The 27382-nt window shown below is 37.8% G+C and overlaps 1 protein-coding gene and 2 non-coding genes across 6 annotated transcripts in view; all 3 read left to right on the forward strand.

The window, feature by feature from the left end:
- The window catches only part of CKAP5 (cytoskeleton associated protein 5), a 106941-nt gene that overhangs the window by 69644 nt on the left and 9915 nt on the right, over window positions 1–27382 (forward strand). For all 4 annotated transcript variants that reach the window (XM_067749161.1, XM_067749165.1, XM_067749164.1 and 1 more), the window contains 17 exons: window positions 1517–1574; window positions 1667–1792; window positions 2407–2546; window positions 2682–2856; window positions 3440–3553; window positions 4999–5127; window positions 9091–9285; window positions 9663–9798; window positions 10946–11034; window positions 13054–13179; window positions 15187–15336; window positions 15640–15843; window positions 16053–16188; window positions 16614–16807; window positions 17789–17961; window positions 19135–19308; window positions 19530–19650. In XM_067749161.1, the coding sequence (XP_067605262.1) occupies window positions 1517–1574; window positions 1667–1792; window positions 2407–2546; window positions 2682–2856; window positions 3440–3553; window positions 4999–5127; window positions 9091–9285; window positions 9663–9798; window positions 10946–11034; window positions 13054–13179; window positions 15187–15336; window positions 15640–15843; window positions 16053–16188; window positions 16614–16807; window positions 17789–17961; window positions 19135–19308; window positions 19530–19650 (2440 nt within the window). The remainder of the gene's footprint in view (window positions 1–1516; window positions 1575–1666; window positions 1793–2406; window positions 2547–2681; window positions 2857–3439; window positions 3554–4998; window positions 5128–9090; window positions 9286–9662; window positions 9799–10945; window positions 11035–13053; window positions 13180–15186; window positions 15337–15639; window positions 15844–16052; window positions 16189–16613; window positions 16808–17788; window positions 17962–19134; window positions 19309–19529; window positions 19651–27382) is intronic.
- On the forward strand, window positions 16297–16407 carry LOC137231367 (small nucleolar RNA SNORD67). Its single transcript, XR_010946491.1, has one exon. It is a non-coding gene; the product is annotated as a small nucleolar RNA SNORD67 (small nucleolar RNA).
- LOC137231368 (small nucleolar RNA SNORD67) lies at window positions 19701–19796 on the forward strand. Its single transcript, XR_010946492.1, has one exon. It is a non-coding gene; the product is annotated as a small nucleolar RNA SNORD67 (small nucleolar RNA).

Consider the following 27382-nt stretch of genomic DNA (forward strand, 5'->3'; position numbering starts at 1 on the left):
CTTACTGTGTCTAATTTATAAATTAAACTTTATCATAGTTCCATAGGTATAGGAAAAAAATAGTATATGTAGTACTATCCACGGTTTCAGGAATCCACTGGGGGGTCTTGGAAAGTATCCCTCCCAGATAAGGGGGAACTATTGTATTTTATTTAGCAAAATTTTATAGACTTACTTTATGCCTGGCACTTTCTAAATAATAACTCATTTGATTTAATCATCATTAAAAACCATGTGAGGTATTGTTCTCTCCTTTTATAGATGAGGAAACTAGAGCACAGAAAGCTTGAGTGATCTGCCCAAGTCACAGAAAGTGGCAAAGCCAAGATTTTTTTTTTTAATAAAGTTATTTTATTTATTTATTTTTGGCTGTATTGGGTCTTCGTTGCTGTGCGCAGGCTTTCTCTAGTTGCGGCGAGCAGGGGCTACTCTTCGTTGTGGTGCGTGGGCTTCTCGTTGCGGTGGCTTCTCTTGTTGCGGAGCACGGGCTCTAGGCGCACGGGCTTCAGTAGTTGTGGCACGCAGGCTCAGTAGTTGTGGCTCGCGGGCTCTAGAGCTCAGGCTCAGTAGTTGTGGTGCACAGGCTTAGTTGCTCCGCGGCATGTGGGATCTTCCTGGACCAGGGCTTGAACCTGTGTCCCTTGCATTGGCAGGCAGGTTCTTAACCACTGCGTCAGGAAGTGGTTAGGGAAGTCCTGGGAGAAAAACATTCTAGACGAAGGGAACAGCAAGTGCAAAAGCCCTGTGGCAGGAGCACATGTGATATATTTTAAAATAGCAAGGAGTAATTGTTCTTCAGAATGCAGTTGGAGTAGAAGAGTGAGGGAGTAGGGAGTGGTAGGAGATAAAGATTGAAGAAAGAACAGGGGCCCAAGTTGTGTAGGGCCTCAAAGTTTTGAATAAATTGGAAACCATTAGATAGTTTTGAGCAGAATAATACAAGGATTATTCAGTCAGAACAGATAGTGAAGATCAAGGGCAGAAGCAGGGAGACTAATTAGAAGGCTACTGAAATAATCCTGTCAAGAAATTATATGGCTTGGAAGTATTATGATTCAGAATATATTTTGAAGGTAGAACTAAGCAGGATATTGAACTTAAGAGAGAAGAGGAGTCAAGGGTGACTCTGAGGAGTCAGGGATGGCCTGAGCAACTGGAGAATGAAGTGCCTGTTTACTGAGATAGGGAAGACTATGGGAAGAACAGGTTTGGGGGCGGGCTGTGGACAATCAGGAGTTTGGTTTTGACAGATGTAGGTTATCTACTAGACATAAAAATGGAAATGTCACAAAGGCAGTCGGATATATGAATCTGGAGTTCAGGAAAGAGATCAACACTGGATTGATCTAATGCATATAGATAGTATTTAAAGCTTACTTTAAATGAGTGTAGAAAGAGAATAGGTGAAACTCAGGACATATCTAAAGGAAGCTGGTTCTAGAGTCTGGCTTTATAAAACTCCATTGAGTATTTTGAGGTTTCACTTGTTTTTCATTCTAAGTATCATTTCTTCTAGATTGAACGTGAAAGCTTTCATTAGCAATGTGAAGACAGCTCTTGCTGCAACAAACCCAGTGAGTACATACCAGCATGTATAGGAAGAGTAGTAAGTACAGCCATCTTTATGGTTCTGTTCTGATCTGAAAAGTTATTTTTGTTCTGCCAGGCTGTGAGGACTTCTGCCATCACCTTGCTTGGCGTGATGTATCTGTACGTTGGTCCCTCTTTGCGAATGTTCTTTGAGGATGAGAAGCCTGCCCTCCTATCCCAGATAGATGCAGAATTTGAGAAGGTAAAGATTCCACAAATGATACAATCCATAGTTGACTTGAGAATGCTTATATTAGTTACGTTTAAACTTTTAACCCTTTGGAATGAAGAATATGTATGTATTTGCTTTTATATGTATAAGGTATCCCTGGGAAGAATTCATAAGAAATAGATGACTTTGTGAGGAAGAGAACTAGATAGCTATAGTATAGGATGGGACATTTTCCCCTTTGTGGCTTTGGAATATTAAACATTTTGAATGTATTACCTATTCCAAAAGTACACTAAATATAACATTAAATTTTTTTTTTTAAGTAAAAAGAAACTTGACCTTCCTTGAATAAACTTTCTAATTGAAATTGCTAAGTTTTGGCAGACTTGCTGTGTATTGTCTTGGGCATACAAGTCAAATGACAGCTTTATGATTGAGAAGTCATATTCTAATAGGTTTGTATAAAGATATCTTTTGTCACATAGTCTCAAAATTGGAATCTAAGTAGGAATTAAAATATGTGCTGTGTGAATATTAAATATTATGAAGGAATATGAAAGTTTGACACAGGTACCATTCTCTAACCAGTTTGCTCTCATATTCTTCATCAAGTTCATTAGCCTCACTGACTTATTTGTGTGTAGATGCAGGGACAGAACCCACCTGCTCCAACCAGAGGGATTTCCAAACACAGTACAAGTGGTACAGATGAAGGAGAAGATGGAGACGAACCAGATGATGGGGGCAATGATGTTGTGGATCTTTTGCCAAGGACAGAAATCAGGTTTGTTGCTAATGATTTATTTGATGTATTATACTTAGTTCTTAATGGTGTCTTCTGTTTCTCAGTCAGGGTACTTCTGTGACATCATTGTTCTTTTAGGCATCTGGAATTAAGGATTCTGTCTTTTTTTTTCAGTGATAAAATCACTTCAGAGTTGGTGTCTAAGATTGGTGACAAGAATTGGAAGATCAGGAAAGAAGGCCTAGATGAAGTGGCAGGTATTATCAATGAAGCAAAATTTATCCAGCCAAACATAGGTGAACTTCCAACTGCCTTGAAGGGTCGACTCAACGATTCAAATAAAATCTTGGTACGTAGAATATATGCCTGTTTTTTTCTCTCCCCTCTCTGCCCCTGCAGGGTGATCCTTTTCAGTAACCTTCAGCAGCAAAAACAAAAAGGAGTTAGTCACTCTATTGCTTTGAACTAGAAATAGCTTCCTTTAATTTTTTAAGTGTGCCTTAAGATATGTTGGTAGATGGCAAGTTTATTAATCAAATTTTCATGAATCTCAGATTTGCTGTTTACAGGGCTCTGATATTAAGTATTTTTGTATAAAACTGCTTGTAATACCCATAAACAAGTTAATTTCTAATTTTTAAATTTGGATTTTTATGTGAGATTTTTCTTAAACTAGGCTTTACCTTACTTCAAAATTATAAAGCATTGTAATCTCTAGTCGAAAATTCTAATATTCCAATTTTATGAACTGATGATAAAAGGAGACACCATCACCCAAAAATTATTCATAAGCTGATTAGTATCATAATGAGCTGATTTTTTAAAGTAGGCCAGAAACTTCCTACTGCATTGACTGTATAGCAGCAAACTTGCAAAACTTTGAGCACACCTTGCAATGGTTTGAACGTAAGGTGTTGGCTTTTCCCACCCAGGTGCAGCAGACGTTGAATATCCTCCAGCAGTTGGCAGTAGCCATGGGCCCAAACATAAAGCAACATGTGAAGAACTTAGGCATCTCTATCATCACAGTGCTTGGAGACAGCAAGGTAAACCTGACTCTTTTTACCACAGCTCTGTTCTGGAATAGGCCAGCCACATGACTGGGCTAAGAATAATCCTTTTTTTTTTTTTTTTAATTAATTTATTTATTTGTTTTTATTTTTGGCTGTGTTGGGTCGTTGTTGCTGTGCACGGGCTTTCTCTAGTTGTGGCGAGCGGGGGCTACTCTTCGTCATGCTGCGCGGGCTTCCCATTGCAGTGGCTTCTTGTTGCAGAGCACAGGCTCTAGGTGCACGGGCTTCAGTAGTTGTGGTGCGTGGGCTCAGTAGTTGTGGCTTGCAGGCTCTTGAGCGCAGGCTCAGTAGTTGTGGCGCACGGGCGTAGTTGCTCCGCGGCATGTGGGATCTTCCTGGGCCAAGGCTCGAACCCGTGTCCCTTGCATTGACAGGCAGATTCTTAACTACTGCGCCTCCAGGGAAGCCCCAATCCTTTTCTTACATGTAAGAGTGCATGTAAACAGTTTATAAACTTTGTTAGAGAAGAGAATATTAGGAGGAAAATCGTAAAAATTTTTACCTCCCAGGCATTATTAAGGTGATCAGATATCTCACTAGCTTTGTGACCCTTAGATAAGTTGTTTATCTTCTTTGAGTTTCAGTTTTTTATCTATGAAATTTAATTCTTACAGAATTAAATAAGCAACTGTACATAAAGTACCTGTACCTGTCTCATACAGTATGTACTCAAAAAATGGTTGCTATTATGATTATGATATCATTGTTTAAGGTGTTGGTATAAAGAGTGAATAAACATATAAATTTTGGATCATGTATTTTATTTTCTACCTGTTCCCTCAACTACTAGAGTAGGATCTTCTGGTACTTCAGTAAGATATTTGCAGTTTCACAGTCCTGGAATTTGTCACATTGAAAGTTGCAAGCTCTTATGTTTATCCTTAATTGAATATTCGAATGTCTCTTTATTTTTGTGTAATACATTTAATTTGAGGAATTGGACTATTTTAATATTTTTCACGTCAGTAAGTCGTTCTCATTCTATGAATGCAAATTAATATAAAAACAAAAATGTTCAATCAAATTGTTAATTTCAGTCTAACTATTAAGAGTTCTCTAACAGGTAGAATTACATTCTTTAGCAGATAACCAGGGACATAAGAGTCCCCAGAAGTTCAGGAAACAAAACCTAAGAGTTTGTTCCCCTAACATGATATTTTATGCCCAGGTCACTGTTTTCCCTAATTAACTGAGTATGGGATCTTTACAATTTGGAGTTTTATGTTTCTAATTTACTTTGGAGTTTTAGTACAACGTGGATCTACATTCTGTTTCAAAGAAGATGAAGTATGTTCCAAGTATGTTCATGTGGACTTTAGAGAAACCTCCATTGTTCGTGTTCATAAAGTAACAGGTTTTTCACTCCCTACCTCCAAACCATAGCAGTGTTACCTTTATTGATTCTCTCTTCCATTCAGAACAATGTTCGAGCTGCGGCCCTAGCAACAGTGAATGCTTGGGCAGAACAGACTGGCATGAAGGAATGGCTGGAGGGGGAAGATCTTTCTGAAGAGCTCAAAAAGGAAAATCCTTTCTTGAGGCAAGAGGTTAGTACCACAAATATGATTTGCTTTACTCATGTCTTCTACCTTCATAGAGGCTTGGACCTACCTAATAAATATACATGAATGGATAGAATGCGTTCCATTATAAAATCGCTAATAATATGAAACCAAATTCCTGGAGCTTCTTTATTCATGTGCTTCCTTTTCTTTTTTCCTTTCATGTGCTTTTTTAACAAACTTTTTAAAGGACTAGCCTTTTTGTGAAGTTTTCTCTTTGCTTGAACTCTTAAATGGTAAAGTAAGAGGTTTTAATCATGACATAAAAATAGTTCAACATTCAGAAGTCTATCAGTGTCACCCATCATACCAACAGGCTAAAGAAAAGTCATATAATCCTATCAGTTGACAAAAAAAAGGATTTGAGAAAATCCAACATCTATTCATGATAAAAGCTGTCAGTAAGTTAGTAATAGAAGAGAATTACTCAAGTTAAATAAAAAGCATCTGCAAAAAACCTCTGTAAATGATAATATTCTTAGTGGTTAAAGACTGAATGCTTTCCCCCTAAGATCAGGAACAAAGCAAGAATGTCCACTTTCACTGCTGTTACTCTGCATAGAACTGGAAGTTCTAGTCACTGCAATAAGGCAAGAAAAAGAAATGAAAGGCATACAGTTGGAAAAAGAATAAATAAAACTATCCGTAATTGCAGATAACATGACTGTTTACATAGAAAATTCCAGGAAATCTACAAGTAAACTCCTAGAACTAATAAATGAGTTCAGTAAGATTGCAGGATACAAAATAAACACAATCACATTTGACAAAAGTCAATCACATTTCTTTATGATACATTGAACATATGGAAACCGAAGTTACAAACATAGTACAGTTTACAGTCACTCCAAAGAAAATGAAATCCTTAGCTATACACTTAACAAAACAAATACAAAATATGTCTACTGAAAATTACAAAAATGCTGATGAAGCATTCAAGGAAGACCCACATAGATGTAGAGACATGCCATGTTTGTGGATTGGAAGATTTAACATAGTAGAAATTAGAAATGTCAGTTCTATACATTTAATGTATACATAATTGATGTATGCACTTAATGTAATTCTTATCAAAATTCAAGAAAGTTTTTTTGTAGACAAAGTCAAGGTTATTTTAAAATTTATATTCTAGCTAAAACAGTCTTGACAAAGGGAAAAAAATGGAAAGAACCTCTCTACCATATATTAGGGCTTACGAAATTAAATTGCTAACATAATCAAGACACTGTGGGGAATTCCCTGGCGGTCCAGTGCTTAGGACTCCATGCTTTCACTGCCAAGGGCTCAGGTTCAATTCCTGGTTGGGGAACTGATCCCCCCAGCCAAGCTGTGTGGCAAAAAAAAAAAAAAAGACACTGTGATAGCAAGGGGTAGGAGGAAGAGGATAGATACAGATAGGTGGAGCTGAAGAGGAAACCCAGAAATAGACCCACACAAATATGAGCAACTAATTTGCAACGGTGTTTCCAAAGTAATTCAGTGGAGGAAGTGAGGCCTTTTCACCAGATGATGCTGGAGCAGTTGACATCCAGAGACAAAAAAATTAAACCTTACCTAAACCTCACATCTTACACCAGAATTAACTCAAAATGGATTTATGGGCTTAAATGTAGAACATAAAACTATAGAACTTTTAAAGATAACATAGGAGAAAACCTTCAAGATATAGAAATTCTTCAGGCAAAGAATTCTTAGACTAGACACCAAAACCACAATTCATCAAAGAAAAATTTGATAAATTGGACCTCATCAAAATTAAGAACTCTTACTCTACAAAAGACCATGTGAAGAAGATGAAAAGACAGCCTGGAGTGGGACAAAATATTTGCAACCTCTGTGTCTGATAACGGACTATCATCAAGAAAATATATATATATATATATATATATATATATATATATATATATATATATATATATATATATATATATAAAGAACTCTCAAAACTCAACAGTTAAAAATCTAATTACAAAATAGGCAAAAGACAAGAACAGACATTTCACTGAAGAGGATATGCAGATGGCAAATAAGCCCATGAAAGGTGTTCAACATTATTGGCCATCAAGGAAATGCAAATTAAAACTGCAATGAGATATCACAGACAACTATCAGAATTACTAAAATAAAAAATTGTGATAACACCAAATTCTAGCAAGAATGTGGAAAAACTTGAACACTCTCCTGGTGGAAATGTAAAATGGTATAGCCACTCCAGAAAACAGTTGGGCAGTTTCTTACGAGACTATACTTGTAGTTACTATATGACCCAGCAAGTCTTGGGCATTTATTCCAGAAAAATGAAAATTTATGTTTACACAAAAGCCTATATACAAATGTTCATAGCAGCTGATTCATAATAGCCAAAATCTGGAAACAGCCCAGATGTCTTTCAACAGGTGAATGCTTAAACTATTGTATATCCATATGTGTAATACTATTTAGCAGTAAAAGAAACAAATTATTTATACATGCAACAAGTTAGATAAATCGCAGCGGAATTGTGCTGACAGTTCCAATTCCAAACAGTTACATACTATATGATTCTATTTATATGAGTTTGAAATCTCATATTTTAGAAATGGATAAACAGATTAGTGGTTACCAGGGATTAGGGAGTAGGAGGAGGGATGTGAATGTGGTTATAAAAGAGGCAACACATGGGATCCTTGGGATGGAGCTGTTCAAAATCTTGACTGCGGGAATACACTAACACATGAAAAAATTGTAGAGAAAGCAATATAGACACATACACAAATGAGACAGAATCAGACTGGGTCAATCTGAGTATTATCAGTGGATTGTATCAATGTCAATATCCTGGTTGTTTATACTATAGTATAGTTTCATAAAGTGCTACTGTTGGAGGAAACGGAGTAGAGTGCCTGGGATCTCTCTGTATTATTTCTTATAACTGCATGTGAATATATAATCATCTCAATAACTATCTCAACTAAAAAATAAATGCAGGGCTTCCCTCGTGGTGCAGTGGTTAAGAATCCACCTGCCAATTCAGGAGACACGGGTTCGAGCCCTGGCCCGGGAAGATCCCACATGCTGCAGAGCAACTAAGCCCGTGTGCCACAACTACTGAGCCTGCGCTCTAGAACCCATGAGCCACAACTACTGAAGCCTGCGTGCCACGACTACTGAAGCCCATGCACCTAAAGCCTGCGAGCCACAACTACTGAAACCCGCACGCCACAACTACTGAAGCCCATGCACCTAGAGCCTGTGCTCCGCAACAAGAGAAACCACTGCAATGAGAAGTCAGCGCACCACAACGAAGAGTAGCAGTAGCCCCTGCTCACCACAACTAGAGAAAGCCCATGCGTAGTAAATGAAGACCCAACACAGCCAAAAATGAATAAATAAATTTAGTTTAAAAAATTAATTTTAAAAATAAATAAATACAGATTTCCCTGGCATCCAGTCGTTAGGACTCTGCTTTCACTACCGTGGCTGCGGTTTGATCCCTGGTCGGGAAACTAAGATCCCACAAGCCACACGGCATGGCTGAAAAACAAACAAAACAAAAAATAAAACGAATATTTTAGAGATATAGAGAAAAACTGTCTATGTAAGGCAGAAAGCAAAAGTCCTGGTAGAACTTGTCATCTTCTAATCAAATAAATATTTTGCATCTTCTCTAGCTGAATAGTTCTTAGAATTAAAAAAGAAGTGAAAGTTTAAGATGCATTAAGAACTATTAAAGCTTTATAACTTAATGCTCAAACGTGGTCCAAAAAACTGTGTCCTTATCTTAGCTGATTATCTTCATTGCATGTTTATCATTTAATTGGACAATGGAAATGACTGATTTCACACTGGAAAGTTGTAGTGTGAGAACTAATTCAGTGTTTAGTACTGATAAAATCATTAAGCTGAAGATCATAAATAATGACAGTTTTCTATGTGCAGTGTGTAACTGGTCTTTATTTCTTTTGGCAGCTTCTGGGCTGGCTGGCTGAGAAACTACCGACTCTCCGTTCCACCCCCACAGACCTTATCCTTTGTGTTCCCCACCTCTACTCCTGCCTAGAGGATCGCAACGGAGATGTGCGAAAGAAGGCCCAAGATGCCTTGCCATTCTTCATGATGCATTTAGGATATGAGAAAATGGCCAAGGCTACTGGGAAACTAAAAGTACTACTACTTGTTGCTGCTGTTAAAAGCCATTTAGAAAAATATTGAACATGAATTTATATAGGCAAAAGATCATATTAACCTCCTATGAGTTTCAACTTGAAATCCCAGTGAGAGCAGAAATAAAATGTTTAGTAGTGTAGAACTTCTAAAGAATCTGCTGTCTTTGCAGGGATGAAAATTGTGACCTTCTAGAATGGCAGCTAATTTACTGTGACTTCATAATGTGTTACTTCTCTTGCACTATGTGCTGCCTCCCTTACTTCATTGGTATTTCAAAACTAGGAGCTCAAGGATTTGACAGCAGATCTGTTAGTAAGCATAGCATGAGTATATCATTTATGTGGCCTCTCACCTCTGTTATATTGTCTCCCTAGCCAACTTCTAAAGATCAGGTGTTGGCCATGTTAGAGAAAGCCAAAGCTAACATGCCAGCCAAGCCCGCTGCACCTGCTAAAGCAACTTCCAAATCCGTGGGAGGATCAGCTCCAGCCAAATTCCAGCCTGCCTCAGGTAACTCTTATTTTGAGAGGGTTAAAGGGGAAGGAAATAGTCAAGGGAACTCTTAAAGAAATAGAAACCTTCATTTTTTAATCACATTTCCTCATGGCTTAGATCCCAAATCCTCCCTCCATCTCCTTACCCTCCTTTCATAAACATTTGTCAAATTACCTGGTTTTATGCCAGGAACTGTGCTGAGGGTTTAAGGATGAATAATTTGATTTCCAACTCCAAAAAGGAGTTTGGGAGTATCACAATGAAATACTCCAGAAAGCAAGTGCTCAATCTTACTTTTAAGGTTTCCACAACTATTTTCTGCTATTGGATATTACAGTTAGAAGGAGAATTGGGACCATCTAGCTTAACCCTCTTTATTAACAGGTAAGGAACACCAAAGGTTAAGTGACTTGCACAAGGCCAAACAGCCAGCCAGTGGCTGAACCAGCAGAGACCTCTGCTTAACTCATTCATAAATGAGTTCCCCTTCCACTACACTTGGCTGTTTGCTGATCCATTCTAATATTTACTAAACTTCTTCAAGGGAAAATTCTTGATTTCTTCATCCTAATGTTAAAATTCCAAAATGTACAAATAGAACACTGATCTGTAACCGCTGCTCTTCTAGACTTATTGCTTAAACAAAATAATAATATTCTGTTTAGTGGGGTAGAAATTATTGTTGCTATAAAGTGAGAAATTTTACATGTGTTAAATTGTTGGTATCAAAGTATATATTCAGTTATAACATTTATTGGGATCTTGCTATATGGTATATATAGTTTACTATAGTATCAAAGGTGATAGACTGTTCCCTTAAGGAAGTATCAGTCTAACATAAAGGTTTTTTAACTGCTATTTAGAAAATGGTTTTAAACTGCAGTTTAAATGTTGATAAAGGAGATGCAGATTTTCTGAATTAATTTCATGAGGAAATCGGGGAGAAAAAAGATTAGGAAAAAAATCTAACTGAAAGTGCTTTAAAAATGGATACATTTGTTTAAAAAAAACTTTTCAAAAAAATAAAATAAAAATAATTTTTTAATAGATGTATTTAAAACTACTGGCTTTCTCACCATCATTATATATTTAACCTGCCCAGAATATAGTGATATTAGTTAGAGTTTATGTTTACAGTACATGTTTTTTTTTTTTCTCAAAGCACCTGTTGAAGATTCTGTTTCTGGCACTGTAGAACCCAAGCCTGATCCAAAAAAGGCCAAAGCTCTAGGAGTTTCCTCTAAAGCAAAGGTATGTTAATTCTGCAACTTAGATGTAGAATTGCTTTTAAGTGTTTTATACACTGAGTCATTCTTTTAGCAAAGATTATATTACATATGAAAGATTATTACTACTCTTGATATTATCTAATTATAAAGTATTTATTTATACAAGTTTCTGTGTCTCACTTTTAATGTTACCTCAAAACAAAGACTCCTATTCTCAAGAGCTACTGCCAGGGTTTCTGTCATCCAGGACTTTGAGGGAGATTTTCAGTAGTAGGCAACTTCCTTTACATTTGGCAGAAAGTCATTATATTAGGTGTTCTGATTAGACTAAAAGGAAATATCTTCTGTCCCCACACCGATGGGATTTGATGCATCACCAATCCTTTTAGCATCCATGCAGAGTTGGACAATTTAAAGAAATGTGTTCAAATGCTCAACCTTAAATATCCCCTGGGTGTGTTTTCATTTAATTTTTTGAATCATAGCAAATTGTCATCAGTTTCTATATCAAGATTCAGAGCTTGTCACTGTATTCAAAGAATTGACTGTTTAATACTTACAAAAGGAAAATTGCAAAACTGTGCAATCAGTAGTAAATCTAATAGTAAATATAAATAGAGAAAACTATTTCATTAACTGCATGTAACTGATGAAAGTATGCAGAGTAGGAAGTGTTTTATTATCCAGTACATTTATTATTACATCCACATTATAGAAGGGCCACTCTGTGGCCATTCTTCTAAATATTAGTTACTCATTTTCCCTCCCTATGCTTGGGTCCTTCAACTCAGTGAGTTAATTTAAATGAGTAATTATCTTCTGAACTATCTAGTGAAGCTGTTCTTTTCCTGTCCTTCTCCCTCTCCTCCTCCCAAATTTAACAAGCGCTTATTTCAGTATTTTGATCACAAGTGCTTTGAAGTATTTTTGAGTCTGTTCTTAATGCAACTTTCTTTTCAGTCTTTTGCAGTTTACAAAGCAGTTTCACATAAATGATCTCACATTTGTTTTGACTGAATGACTTAAGTGTTTGAACTAGAAAGAAATGCTGGCCTACTAAAAATAGCAGACTTTTGCTATATTTATAATATAATAATTCCAGTAATTAAATTCAAATTTTACCTTAAATATATATACCATGTGTTCACAATTTCTTTCCATCTGATACAAAGATTCTAGATCTTGGATTCTTTTTAAAAGCCACTTAAAAAAAAAATCTATCTATTTATTTATTGGCTGCATCGGGTCTTAGTTGAGGCACGCAGGATCTTTCGTTGCATCACGCGGGCTTCTCTCCAGTTGTGGTGCGCGGGCTCCAGAGCACGTGGGCTCTGTAGTTGTGGCACGCGGGCTTAGTTGCCCCGTAGCATGTGGGATCTGAGTTCTCTGACCAGGGATTGAACCGGTGTCCCCTGCATTGCAAGATGGATTCTTAACCACTGGACCACCAGGGAAGTCCCTAAAAGCCACTTTAGTAACTTAAGTATTTAAAATGTTTCTAGGAAATTTCTCTCTAGAAACAGGTTCAAAGGGTCTCCAGTTACAGTAATGTTATAGAGATACATTTTATATACAGAGAAACAGAAAAGTTTTCTCAAGTTATGTGAAATGTGTGCATACCATTCAAAATGTCATTAATATGGAAAGCTATAAACAGTGTTGAAGATTCCAAGAAAGAAAAGAACTATCCATTATATGTCAGTTATATCAATAATTATTTTAAAAGAACTATCCAAGAATCAGAAATAGTAACCCAGTAACCCAGACCAATGATATATAATAGCAGCTTTTCCAACCACATCACATGCCAGCCCAAGGACTAACCAGCAGTTACTTAAGAGTGCTATTAGAAACATTTTTAGAAAACCTGTACACAAACATATCAAATGCAAGATTCTATGGTTCATTTGTTTGTTTCATTTGGAATATGATATAGAAAGGTGTCTCTGGTTTATACAGTGCCCTTTTGCTGGGCAGTAACAGCGAATTCCCAAGAAGGAGTAGTCTAAGCTAATCAGTATTCCCTGTACCTTGGTTGTAGACTGCACAAGGAAAGAAAGTACCAAGCAAAACCAGCTTAAAGGAAGATGAAGACAAATCTGGTCCTATTTTTATTGTTGTTCCAAATGGAAAGGAGCAACGAATGAAAGATGAGAAAGGATTAAAGGTAAGGAAGAAATAAGAATCTTCAGGAGTTTTTTGCTTGTTTGTTTTAGTTTCGTTTTGTAATCAAGAATAATTTTTCTGTCTGAAATTCATATCATTGTGAAATATCTAATAATTAACTGAATCTTTTGCTTATAAATTATATCTTGTTTCTGTAAGACTCTTTTTGGGGGTTTTTTTTGTTTGTTTTTAGAATCAAAGACTGGAAAGTAGTCATTGATTTTTTTTTAATCAACTACACATATGTAATATACTACTCCTTTATTCTTTCTTGTACCTGACCTTAAAAGATAGACTTGGTAACTATATATGGCTAGTTTGATCATTTCGCTTTTTTTTTCTTTTTTAACATCTTTATTGGAGTATAATTGCTTTACAATGGTGTGTTAGTTTCTGCTTTATAACAAAGTGAATCAGTTATACATATACATATGTTCCCATATCTCTTCCCTCTTGCATCTCCCTCCCTCCCACCCTCCCTATCCCACCCCTCTAGGTGGTCACAGACCACCTAGCTGATCTCCCTGTGCTATGCAGCTGCTTCCCACTAGCTATCTGTTTTACGTTTGGTAGTGTATATATGTCCATGCCACTCTCTCACTTTGTCACAGCTTACCCTTCCCCCTCCCCATATCCTTAAATCCATGCTCTAGTAGGTCTGTGTCTTTATTCCCGTCTTACCCCTAGGTACTTCACCTTTTTTTTTTTTTTCTTAGATTCCATATATATGTGTTAACATATGGTATTTGTTTTTCTCTTTCTGACTTACTTCACTCTGATGACAGACTCTAGGTCCATCCCCCTCACTACAAATAACTCAATTTCATTTCTTTTTACGGCTGAGTAATATTCCATTGTATATATGTGCCACATCTTCTTTATCCATATTCCATTGTATATATGTGCCACATCTTCTTTATCCATTCATCTGTCGATGGACACTTAGGTTGCTTCCATGTCCTGGCTATTGTAAATAGAGCTGCAATGAACATTTTGGTACATGACTCTTTTTGAATTATGGTTTTCTCAGGGTATATGCCCAGTAGTGGGATTGCTGGGTCGTATGGTAGATCTATGTGTAGTTTTTTAAGGAACCTCCATACAGTTCTCCATAGTGGCTGTAACTATATATGGCTAGTTTGATCATTTCGCTTTTGATGTTGTTTTCGTTTTATTAATCAGTTAAAACTTTTCAAAATATATACATTAGAATTTTTAAAAATTCAAACAATACAAAAAAAGTACAGAAAGTATGAAAAGCATGTCTCCCACTCCAGTCTCCCTACACAGGGAGGATGTTATGACCAGTTATTTTGTGTATTACTCCAGAAATAATAATATTCCATACTTATACAATCATATATATATAAATATATGGCCCTCGTTTTACACAGATGGGAACATGCCATACTCTTTGTTCTGAATCTTACATTTTTCTTTTAATGGTATTTGAAATATATATCTTAAAGATCATTCCATATCTGCAACGCATGTATGCATTCATTCTGTTTATTGATGCATCATGTGTATGTACCTTTCTTTATCCTCAACCCACTATGTTGAACATTTAGGTTACTTATAATCTTTCACTCTTATAAACTATACTGCCATAGGCATCTTTGAATATAGGTTTTGTGCACATATGTAAGTATATTTATATTAAACTCCTAGAATAATATGTACATTTAAAATTTTGATAGATATTTCAAATTTGCCCTTTATTAAAATTGTACCAACAGTATCCACCATGTTATACAATAATAGATCATTGATTTTTCTAGTAAGAATTGCTGAAAATTCTATTCCTAGAAGATTTTCAGAGTTAAGCTTCCAGAAGTATGACAGACAGATTGAGAGTACATTTTGCATTTATACTTAATTATACATTAATCTTGGTGAATTTAAAAATATCCTATTAAACTGATTCCTGCAGCTGCTTTAAATAGAGTTCTCTACCACATTTCAGTTGAACACCTTACAGCTCCTTTTCACTGTTTTTTTTTTTCAGGTGCTGAAGTGGAATTTTACTACTCCGCGGGATGAATACATTGAGCAACTAAAAACTCAGATGTCTAGCTGTGTGGCTAAATGGTTACAAGATGAGATGTTTCACTCAGACTTTCAGCATCACAACAAAGCCCTTGCTGTCATGGTTGATGTAAGTTTGCAACAAAATAAATATGCATGAATCTCAGGCATGAAAATACTGAGCCCTGTGAAATCATCGGAAGTTTGCATGAATTGAGAAGGAACTGGAATACACCATGTTCTCTGTTTTTAGAGCTTTCTTATTATCTGATAGAATAAATGACTATATGTCTATAATTTGGGGTCTTAAATGGAGGCTTAAAAATCTATCATTTTCTTTTTGCACTGCAGTAAAATTTGAGAGTTACTTGCCTAATAGAACTTAAATTTTTATAGTCTAATTTGTGAGGGTTTTGTATTGTTTTGTTTCAAGCACTTGGAGAGTGAAAAAGAGGGTGTCATTGGTTGCCTGGATCTTATCTTAAAGTGGCTTACCCTGCGGTTTTTTGACACCAATACAAGCGTCCTAATGAAAGCCCTAGAATATTTAAAATTGCTCTTCACCCTGCTGAGTGAGGAGGAGTATCATCTTACTGAGAATGAAGCATCTTCCTTCATCCCCTATCTCATCCTCAAGGTAATGTGTTGTTCTCACTTTGGAAGATTACTCAAGTTCCCAGCTACTTCAGTTCCTGTACTTTTATTCCCTCTCCCCTCTTCATTTATTGTATGATGATGATACCTTCTACCGCTCATTTTATTCTTTCAAGATGTAGTGACACACAAGGGGGTACCTTTGCTACTCAGAGAATGCATCACTTAATCATTATTTTCCTTGTTGACTAGGTCGGAGAACCAAAGGATGTCATTCGTAAAGATGTCCGTGCCATCCTGAACCGGATGTGCCTTGTCTACCCAGCCAGCAAGATGTTCCCCTTCATCATGGAAGGAACCAAATCCAAAAACTCTAAGCAGAGAGCAGGTAAAGCAACAATTTAAATAGAGCCCTAGGTCTGCAACAGTGACCTCTAAAAGAAATAATTTATAGATGAACCAGGAAATTTCTTGATTCTAACCTTCTGATTTGGACTGTGAGAGTGATGAGTTGCACACTGGTGGAGCCACAGTATCAGGTGATACAGGCACCACTCAGTACCACCCTGGTGACAGAATCAAGTGCACAGGGGCCATCTGACTCACAGGCATCTCTTTCTTCTAGGAGCCCTTGCTATAACACCACTGTTTCATTGTGTATTTTATAGAAGGCAGTAAACAAGGAAGAATTCAAGGCAGAGCCAGAATAAGATTTTAGACCTTCATGTATGCCAGGGAAAATGTATCTAGTAAAGATAGGTCTCTATGCCAAATCTCTGTTGAGTCTCCTTAATCTAGCCTTTCTCTCCCCAGAGTGCCTAGAAGAACTAGGGTGTCTGGTCGAGTCCTATGGCATGAATGTTTGCCAGCCAACCCCAGGAAAAGCCTTAAAGGAGATAGCGATTCACATAGGAGACCGCGACAATGCTGTGCGCAATGCTGCCCTCAACACCATTGTTACAGTGTACAATGTACACGGGGATCAGGTGTTCAAACTGATTGGAACTGTGAGTGACTTTTCTCTGAACATTTTCAGCATGTTGTGAATTGCAGGATCACTTAGGTGTCAAGTTTCATGCCATCTCAACTCTAAGTTTTTACCACTTTTTGTTAAAACTCAGCCTATCGATATGTCCTAGAATCCATATAAACCTTTGAGGGTGTCTCTGATTACTGTAGGACATTCAGGCTGTGTTTTACTGGAAATTAGATTTTCTTTTCTGAGCATTCTCCTCATAACAATTTGCTTTAGATGAAAACTATTTTTGAATCAAGAAATCTGAGCTAGTCTGGGATTTAAATTCTGCCTGGCAATCTCCTCAGTAATTTGTAGTGCATTTATTTTCTAGTGAACAAGTACTCACTTGTATATAATGTGGATTCTGGTACCTGTCAGATCAAAAGGGTCTTGAGCTGCAGCTATGAGCCAGACTCTCCAAGCACAGAAGGTTCTGCTTTTGACTCCTTACTTCCTCTGAGCCAGTCACTACTGTGGCTGGACCTGTTCTTCACTCCAGTTACCTCTTAGTAGCATGTGTATTTACCCTGTGCTTATATATTTTTACTTGTATTAATCTTATTAAATCCTCACTACAAGGCCAGTGAAGGAAATAAAGCAGATGGGAATTTTACAGATGACCAAAAGTGAAGCTTCTTGCCCATAGTCACACAGCTAGTTAGTGGTAATACCAAAAAATGAGGACGCTTCATTTAATTCTTGACCTTTTTATTTGTAGTTATTCATAGCGTTCCCTTTTCTGTCCTTTCCTTCTTTCATATGTTCTCTTATATAGCAAGTCAGGTTTTAGCAGTAGTTGATTTTAAAATGATGTAGTGTTTTGAAAGGAAACTTACCCTACATACGAGGTTCTGTTTGCTTCGACATGAAAATGGATATTAATTCTTGGGTCTTCCATTTAGGTTTTTAATTCTCTTCATATTCTAGTAGAGGGGTGTGCTAATAAATTAAATTTGGTCTCTTTTGACAGCTTTCTGAAAAGGATATGAGCATGCTTGAGGAGAGGATTAAGCGGTCAGCAAAGAGGCCTTCTGCTGCACCAGTAAAACAGGTGGAAGAGAAACCTCAGCGCACACAGAGCATAAGCTCCAATACCAACATGCTACGCAAGGGACCAGCTGAGGACATGTCCTCCAGACTCAAGTATGTGGATGGAGATAGTTGTCTGAGAGCATCTCTGTGGACTTTGCCTTGTGTGCTTAGAGCTTATCCTGTAACATAATCGTGAGTTCTTGTAGCCATTATCATGCATGACACAGTGTCTGGGTAAATGTCTTGTAACCAAATGTTAAATCCTTCAGTCTTCATTGTCTTTGTCTCAAAACCACTTCTAAATAGTCTTGTGCCTTCTTTCACTGCTTTTCCGTGGACAGAATTATGTATCGCACTTATAGGATGTAAGTACTGCCTGCTAATTTCTCATTAGCAGGGCTCTTATATCTTTCTAACTTCTGACTTGGATTCATCCCCTCTGGAGGGCTATTGGTGTAGACTTTATAACCAGGTAGAGGGTGTCCAAGTATCCCATGAATCAAGCCTTCCCTGAAAGTCCACTGGCTAGCAGAAGTGTCAACTCAATGTCATGTGGCTAAAATATGGGCTCACCTTCTTCCTTGTGTTATGTTTGGTCGTGCACAGGTTCCTATTCATCAGATAAGGCTGAGTAAAGTGCATGCAACCCAGAATGGGCTTAGGGACTCAAAAAACTGCCTTCTAAGCAAGATAGCTCTATTTTGGATCATATCATGAGTATAATTTTAACCAATTTGAATTTGGAGACTGTGAATATCTATTGCTTGGATGTAATGCTGGCCTGACCTGAGAGTGAATATTCCTAAAAAGAGGTGATTGACTGTCCCTCAAGTATAAAATTTACTGAACACTGCATGGGATGATGCTTATAATTAGAAAAACGTAAACACTGGTTAAATTGGTAGAAAAGAGCCAGGCAGTCTAGATATTTCTTAAATTTTTGCCCAGAAGTAGTGAGCTTTGAGTCAATATAAATATTCTTTATTATTTACTGCCCCAACTGGAATAGCGTACAAGGTTTATTGGCTTTAGTGAACTAGAGAGAATACTTACAACTTGGCAGTACTGTAAGTACAAGTCAATCTTCTCTCTTAGGATATTCATGAACCAGTGTTGTTGCCCGTTGAAGGCACTTGCTTAGACTCAAGGACTTAAATCATTCAGGGGGGCTGAAACCAGAAGTTGAACATCTGTCTTGCAGCTTTGGGGCAGCTGGCAGTGCTACTCTTGCCCTTTGGTTAAAAAGTCTCTTTTAGTTCAGGAGCCTCCTTTTGCTTCCCTTAGCCAAGCCCGAAGCATGAGTGGGCATCCTGAGGCAGCCCAGATGGTTCGCCGAGAATTCCAGCTGGATCTAGATGAGATTGAGAATGACAATGGTACAGTCCGATGTGAAATGCCAGAACTTGTTCAGCACAAACTGGATGACATTTTTGAACCAGTCCTTATTCCTGAACCCAAGTAAGTTAACCCATTTCATTTAAGTATAAGCAGTTCATGATCCTCAGAGTGTATATGTTGAAAAGAGCTCTCTGTGCAGTTAGAACTTTTTAGAACAGATTACTCTCTGACTAATAGCAGTTCTTTACTAAAACCTGGATCTAGTGGGGAATTGCATAATTCCAACTCATTGGGATACCTTATAATAAAGATTGAATATTTTCCTTTGCTCCACTCTCTAGGATCCGGGCTGTTTCTCCACACTTTGATGATATGCACAGTAATACAGCATCCACAATCAATTTCATTATCTCCCAAGTAGCCAGTGGTGACATCAACACAAGCATCCAAGCTCTGACACAGGTAATGGAGGTATTACCCATGACAGTCATTCCACTGGTGGCTATAGAGGCTGTAATAGTGATGGTTACACACTGGTTACAGTATTAAGGGAGGCAGGCAGTGTTCAGTACCTCCCTGATGAACAAAGTGCACAGGGACCACTGCCAGGCATCACTTGCCTCACAGGATAGAGCTGTGATAGAGCCTTGCTTTTTACAGTTGCATTCTTTCACCAGAGGCTGAAAAACAGCAGTTGGTAGGAACCAGCTCTCATGGAACTTTCTTAGATTTTGGTGGGCAGAGACAAACAAATAAAATATCAGTAACTGCTGTGTAAATATAACTCAAATGGGGTGATGGGAGAGAGGGAACTAAGTACTAGTTACTTAGATTGGTGGTCAGGGTTCAAGCAGAGGTCAGCTAGTACAAAAACTCTAGGGTAGGAATGACCTTGGTGTGGTCCAGGAAACAGTACAGGCCCATGTGCCTGGAACTTAGTGGTGAAAAGAGAGAATGGTACATGAGATTTGAGAGGTGGATAGAGACCAGATCATGTGGCGTTTTAAAAGCACTGAGGGAGGTTTTGGATTTTAAGTGTGATGGGAAGCCATTAGAGAATTTTGAGGAAAAAGAAGCTACATGTTTTTAAAAAACCTTTCTCTTCTTCCTCTGCTTCCCTTCCCTAACAGTCTAGTCATAAAGCCAGGAGGAGGGTAAAACAAGGTAGGCACCTACCTTGTAGCAAGGGGGTGGGAGTAGAGAGCCACAGTGGCCCAATGTTAGGGCAGTGGCCCAATGTTAGGGTCTTCAAGCCCAAACATTGTGAGGAGGCTGTCATTCAGGAGGGGTGACACACAGCCGGGAATCAGAGCCAAAGCAGAAAGAGGAAGATGTCCGTGGGGGGAGCCAGTGTGGCATGAGGAGGACATCCATGTGTGTTGGAGGGGAGCAGGGTGGCATGCGGCTGGCTCAGAATAGGGAGTCAGAGCCAAAGCAGAAGATGTGGGCCTGGGGAACAGCTGGTGGCAGAGGTGGGAGATTGGTTACAAACAAAGGGATTGGTCAAATAAATAAATATAATAAGGAAAATGGGAGCCAAGTTTCTTACTGTCAGAGAAGGGTGATACAAATATGGAAGGACAAGAAAATAGAAACTCTGGTGTTGGACCGGAATTAGATGTGTCAGTATGAACTCATGGTTTTCAATACACAGATGTAGAAATAAATACCAGTGTAAATGTATGTGCGTATGTATATATGTGGTATATAAATGTATGTTACAGATGATATGCATATATTCCCTAGCTCTTTTCACTGAGAGGACCTGAGAACAGCAACAACCCCAACAGCAATGAGCACCCCCAGATCTTGTCTCCTAAATACCACTTTCCTCTAAAAGGAATAACAGGTCCTTAAGAAATGGCAGATTCCAGAGCTGAATCAGGGAAAGTACTGGATGATTCTGGAGTATCTTGTTGTGCTAGACAGCAGGGATAGGCTCAGAGAATTGTAGGGACATGTCAGAAGGACACACAGGCCAACTAGAACAGACTCCCTGTTGGAAGAGAGAGCACAGTTTGAACATCAAAATAAATAATAATAGTAATGAGTTATAACCCCATAAACAATACAATTTGTAAATTTATTGAATTTAATAAAATAGGAAACCACAAGTCCATGCACATATAAGCTAATTAAAAATTTGAAGAGAAATGGAATATTTAGTTTCATAGTACCTCTCCACAAAATACAAAGGACTCATATTTTAAAAGTACCCCCAAAATACAAAATACCAAGAACAATTTGACAGTAGAGAAGCCTAGCAGATAACCACCTTGAGTGATCGAAGTAAACATCATCAATCATATGACAAAATGAAATCATGTACCACCTGATAGGATCCAGTGGGAATTCTGCATTACTTCGCTGAGATTCCTGATGTCATCTATTCATGAGAAAACATCAGACAAGTGCAAATTGAGAGACATTTTCAAAATCTCAAGGTGAAGAAAGTCAAGGAAAGAATGAGGGAACTGATCTAGAGTGCATGATTCTAGACGGGCCTTTTCACTATAAAGAACTTAATTGGGGCAACTGGAGAAAATGGGATAGAGCCTGAGGATTAGGTGGTAGTAACATCAGTATTCCTGACTTTGATCCTTATATCATGATTATGAAAGAGCATGTCTTGTTAAGAAGAAATATATGATGGGACTTCTCTGGTGGTCCAGCGGGTAAGACTCCACACTCCCAATGCAGGGGGCCCAGATTCGATACCTGATCTGGGAACTAGATCCTGCATGCATGCCACAGCTAAGTTCGCATGCTGCAACTAAGAAGCCCGCATGCCGCAACTAAGAAGTGCACATGCTACAACTAAAGATCCTGCGTGAGGCAACTAAGACCCGGTGCAGCCAAAATAAATAAATGAATAAATATTAAAAAAAAAGAAATACATGCTGAACTATCAAGAGGGTCATGGAGCATCAAACTGACAACTTGCAAATGATTCAGGATTTTAAAAAGTTCTTTTACTATACTTCCAACGTTTCTGTAATGTTTGAACTTATTTTAATTGGGGAAAAAGTCACTTCTGGCCACTCCATAGAGACCAGATTATAGGCAGGGCAAGAGTGGATTCTGGGAGGCCTGTTAGACTGTTAGGAAGCTGTGGTCGAAATTCATATGAAAGATATGTGCACTAGGACGATCATTGTGGAGAGGAAGAAAAGTGAATGGTTTCAGGGTATCTTTCAGAGGTAGAGTCCACAGGACTTGGTGATAGATTGGATATGAAATGTAAGGGAGGAGAGGAATCAATAGTAACTCCTTGCTGTTTGGCTTGAGCAACTGTGTGGATGGTGGTGCTGTGTACAGAGATGGGGAAGGATGGAGGAAGAGCAGGCTTGAGAGATTGGAAATCAAGAGATACGTCTTTGCTATGTTAGGTCTGAGCAGAAGGGCAGAACCGGAATCCCAGCACAAGGTTTTTGACATTGCTTGACAAATAGTCTCCTGTTAACACTTTTGCTGTTGGAAGAAAACAAATGGCGGGGAGTCTGGAAAACAGCAACTTGAATGCATGCATCCCTGTTGCCTTTCTCTATCAACTTCAATCCAAACTCATTTGCCTTTTCTGAGCAGAGGAGCTGGCGGGTCTGGTGGGTAGTATCTGAAGTGTCTAAGCAAATCTCAAGCTCTGTCTGGTACACGTACAAGACTTTTTCCCATATGGGCCTAAGGAAAACCTGAGGTTCAATAGTGCAGAGCCCAGAGAAGAGGATCAAAACACCAGAAATCCTGGAGAGAGATCTCTCTTCATCTGTGGAGATCGGTAGGTGCCCTAAAGGAAGGGCAGTGGTGGCTTATGTGAGTGTTAATAGGAGTACCTGGTGTTCTCCTTTGCCCCTAAGGAACTACAGGGAGCTGAACAAAAGGGCTGAATTCACTCTCTGAGGCTGGCAAGTCTCTGACTTTTGTACCTTTAGAAACCAAACAGAAATGCCTGCTCTTGGTACTTTGCCAAACGACTGACAGCTTGCCAGTTGGTATACCACAAACCTACAAGGGCAGAAATGCTCTATCTCCCATTTATTGCCATTGTTGAGGGTTTCCAAAAGGTAGACCCAAGACTGAATCTTGAATATGTAAAGAGTAATAACATGCCTTAAGGCACCCAGTAACTGGGAAGAAGAATAAAACAAAATAACCAGAACAGCAATGTCCTGGCAAAATGAAATTGCTAACGGAGATAAGATGACCACAATGGGGAAGGGCATGGGGTGCAGAAAGATTCTTCCAAGCAAAAAAAATATGATTTTAGAGTTTTAAAAAATTGAGTAGATGGACTGAAGGAGATAATGATCACTACAGAAACGGAATTAGTGACCTGAATGACAAGAGTGACAAGATCATTCAGTGCACAAAGGACCGTCTTTTAAACAAATGATGGTGGGAAAAATGTTTATCCACATGCAAAAGAATGAAGATGGACTCTTTTTTTTTTTTTTTGCGATATGCGGGCCTCTCACTGTTGTGGCCTCTCCTGTTGCGGAGCACAGGCTCCGGACGCGCACGCTCAGCGGCCATGGCTCACGGGCCCAGCTGCTCTGCGGCATGTGGGATCTTCCTGGACCGGGGCACGAACTCATGTCCCCTGCATCGGCAGGCGGATTCTCAACCACTGCGCCACCAGGGAAGCCCGAAGATGGACTTTTATACCATATGCAAAAATTAACTCAAAATGGATCAAAGACATAAATATAAGAGCTAAAACTGTAAAACTCTTAGACGAAGACATAGGGGAAGACCTTCATATAGTGATTTTGGCAGTGATTTCTTGGATATGACACCAGGCAACTAAAGAAAAAATAATTAAATTGAATTTCATCAAAGTTAAAACATTGGATGTATCAAAGGACACTATCACAAGAATGAAAAGGCAACCTATAGAATGAGAGAAAATATTTGCCAATCATATATCTGATAAAGGATTAATATCCAGAATATATAAGAACTCCTATAACTCAATGACAAAAAAACAAAACCTAGTTCAGAAATTGACAAAGGACATGAATAGACATTTCTCTAAAGAAGATACACAAATATCCAATAAGCAAGTAAAAAGATGCTCACCATCATTAGTCATTAGGGAAATATAGATCAAAACCACAATGAGATACCACTTCACACCCATTAGGATTTTTTTTTTTTTTTAATGGGAAATAGCAAGTGTTTGCCAGGATGTGGAGAAACTGTAATCTGTGTGTATTGCCAGTGGGAACATAAAGTAGTGTAACCATTGTGGAAAATAGTTTAGCGGTTTCTTAAAAAGTTAAACATAGAATTACAATAAGATCCCCAGATCCCCTCCTAGAAAGCAGGGATTTAAGCAAATACTTGTGCACCAATGTTCACAGCAGCATCATTCACAATAGCCAAAAGGTGGAAACAATCCAAATGTCCATCAACAGATGAACAGATAAACAAAATGTGATGTGTATATATATTTATATATACACAATGGAATATTATTCAGTCATAAAGAAGAATGAAATTCTGACACATGCTACAACATGGATGAACCTTGAAAGCATTATGCTAAATAAAATTAATCAGGCACAAAGGGACAAACATTATATGATTCCACTTATTTGAGGTACCTAGAATAGCCAAATACAGAAACTAGAATAGAGTTTACCAAGGGCAGAAGGGTTGATAGAGAGTTATTATTTAATGGGTACAGATTCTGTTTGGGGTAATGACAAAGTTCTGGAAATAGGGATGATGGTTATACAACATTGTGAATATACTTAATGTCATTGGATTGTATACTTAAAAGTGGTTAAAATGGTAAATTTTAGTTATATATATTTTACCGTAGTAAAAAAAATAAAACCCTGAGCAACAAAAAATTAAAGTACCTAGGAGTGATCAAGCAGTGTATAATATGTAAGACCTTGACAGAGAAAATTTTTAAGTTTTGTTGAATGACATCATTTTGTTGTGTTTCCAAATAAATAGAAATATACTGTGTTCTCAAGATTCAGGATTATAAAAATGCCAGCTTCTCCTCAAATAATATCTGTAAATTCAATGCCATTCCAATCAAAATCTTAAGTTTTTTTTCTGCAGTTGAGAAGCTGATTCTAAAATTTATATGGGAAATCAAAGGGCCTCAGAATAGCAAAGACAGTTTTAAGACAATTTTTTAAAATAAAAACTCAGTGGAGAGGATTTACATCACTGGGTATCAACAGTGATTATAGAGCCACTGTAATTAATTAAGTGTAGTACTGGCCCAGGGAAAAGCAGACAGACCATTGGGATGGAACAAAGAGCCCAGAAATAGAATCACATCTAAAGGAAACTTAGAGCAGAGGAGTCATTAAAAATCTCTTAACAAATGCAAAAAGTAAAAGATATACTGACCAAATTCTTTGCTGATAACCCAACAAAATTTTTAGTAAATGATATTAATATCACAAAAATATTGGCTACTTGAAAAGTATGAAACACCCTCCTAACTAACTCTTTCATCAAAAAAAAAAAAAAACTCTTAGCAGTGAAGGAAAGCATTTCACTCTACAACTATACTCTGAAGCTACTGAACTCAGAAAAATATATTGCATGAAATGCATTTATTATTGAAGAAAGGATAAAGGAACTTATACTTAGAAATTCAAAAAATAAAAAATAAATCAAAAGAAATTTGAGAGTAGGTAATAATAAAGCTAAAATTCATGAAATAGATTTTAAAGATAAATCTAAAAGCAGGTTCTTGTTAAAAAAAATTAAAATTAAAAATTCTAGCCTGATTAGAGAGCAAAAATGTAAGTATCAGGGATGAAGAAGGAACCAACCATAGATGTGGAAGAGATTTTTTTTTTTAGATAAGATAACACACATGTAACCCTGTAGAAACTTGAAACAACTGATCCCCCTCCCAAATTTTTTGAAATAACCAAGGAATTTGGGGAGAGCATTAAAAAATAAGGAAGGGGGCTTCCCTGGTGGTGCAGTGGTTGAGAGTCCGCCTGCCGATGCAGGGGACACGGGTTTGTGCCCCGGTCCGGGAAGATCCCACATGCCGCGGAGTGGCTGGGCCCGTGAGCCATGGCCGCTAAGCGTGCGCGTCCAGAGCCTGTGCTCTGCAATGGGAGAAGCCAAAACAGTGAGAGGCCCGCGTACCACAAAAAAAAAAAAAAAAAAAAAGGAAGGAAACCCAGAACCTAAAAAGAAAAGACAAATTTGATCATTTAAAAATTTTAAGATTTTAATCTGGAGAAATTTACGGTATACTGTCAATAAATGAGTGTTATATTGTGGAATATATTTGCATGTGACCATATGACTGATAAAGGATTAATAGCGACAGTAAACAGAACTCTTATTAACTCTTGAGAAAAAGAGAACCTAATAGAAAAAAAACTAACTCAAGGATATGAATAGGCAAATCACAGAAGATATCCAGCTGGCCAGTAAACACATGAAAAGATGTTCAGCACCTCCCCCGCCACAGAAACGCAAATTAAAGTAACAATAGATGATCACTTATTTTATTTGTTTGTTTATTATTATTTTTTTGGCCGCACTGTGCAGCATGCGGGATCTTAGTTCCCCAAACAGGGATCAAACCCTCACCACCTGCATTGGGAGCATGGAGTCTTAACCACTGGACCACCAGGGAATTCCCAAGATAATCACTTTTAAACCATCAGAGTGACAGAAAGTAAAATGAGTAGTAAAACATACAGCTGATAGAGACGCTGAAAAAACAGTACTCTCATACATTAAACATAGAAATGTGAATTACATGTTAGTGCCTTTTTAAAGAAAGCAATATAGTAATATCTATTATACAGTAATTTAAAATGTTTCATCCTTCAGCCTAAAAAGTTAAACTCTTGGTGCATTTTTTTTTTTTTTAATTTATTTGACGGTGCCAGGTCTTAGCAGCACGCAGGGATCTTCGTTGCCGTGTGCAGAATCTTTGTTGCAGCTCATGGGATCTTTAGTTGCGGCATGCGGGCTCTTTTAGTTGCCGCATGTGGGAATCTAGTTCCCTGACCAGGGGCCGAACCCAGACCCCCTGCATTGGGAGCATGGAGTCTTAACCACTGGACCCATGGCAAGTCCCATTGGCGCACTTTTTTTTTTTAGAAATTAAAACACAAGTACCTTGGGATATATATACACAAAGATGTTTATTGTAACATTATTTATAGTGGACAAAATATCCAAACTGGAAACA

The sequence above is a fragment of the Pseudorca crassidens genome, chromosome 9, assembly GCF_039906515.1.
Source record: "Pseudorca crassidens isolate mPseCra1 chromosome 9, mPseCra1.hap1, whole genome shotgun sequence".
Classification (NCBI taxonomy): Eukaryota; Metazoa; Chordata; class Mammalia; order Artiodactyla; family Delphinidae; genus Pseudorca; species Pseudorca crassidens.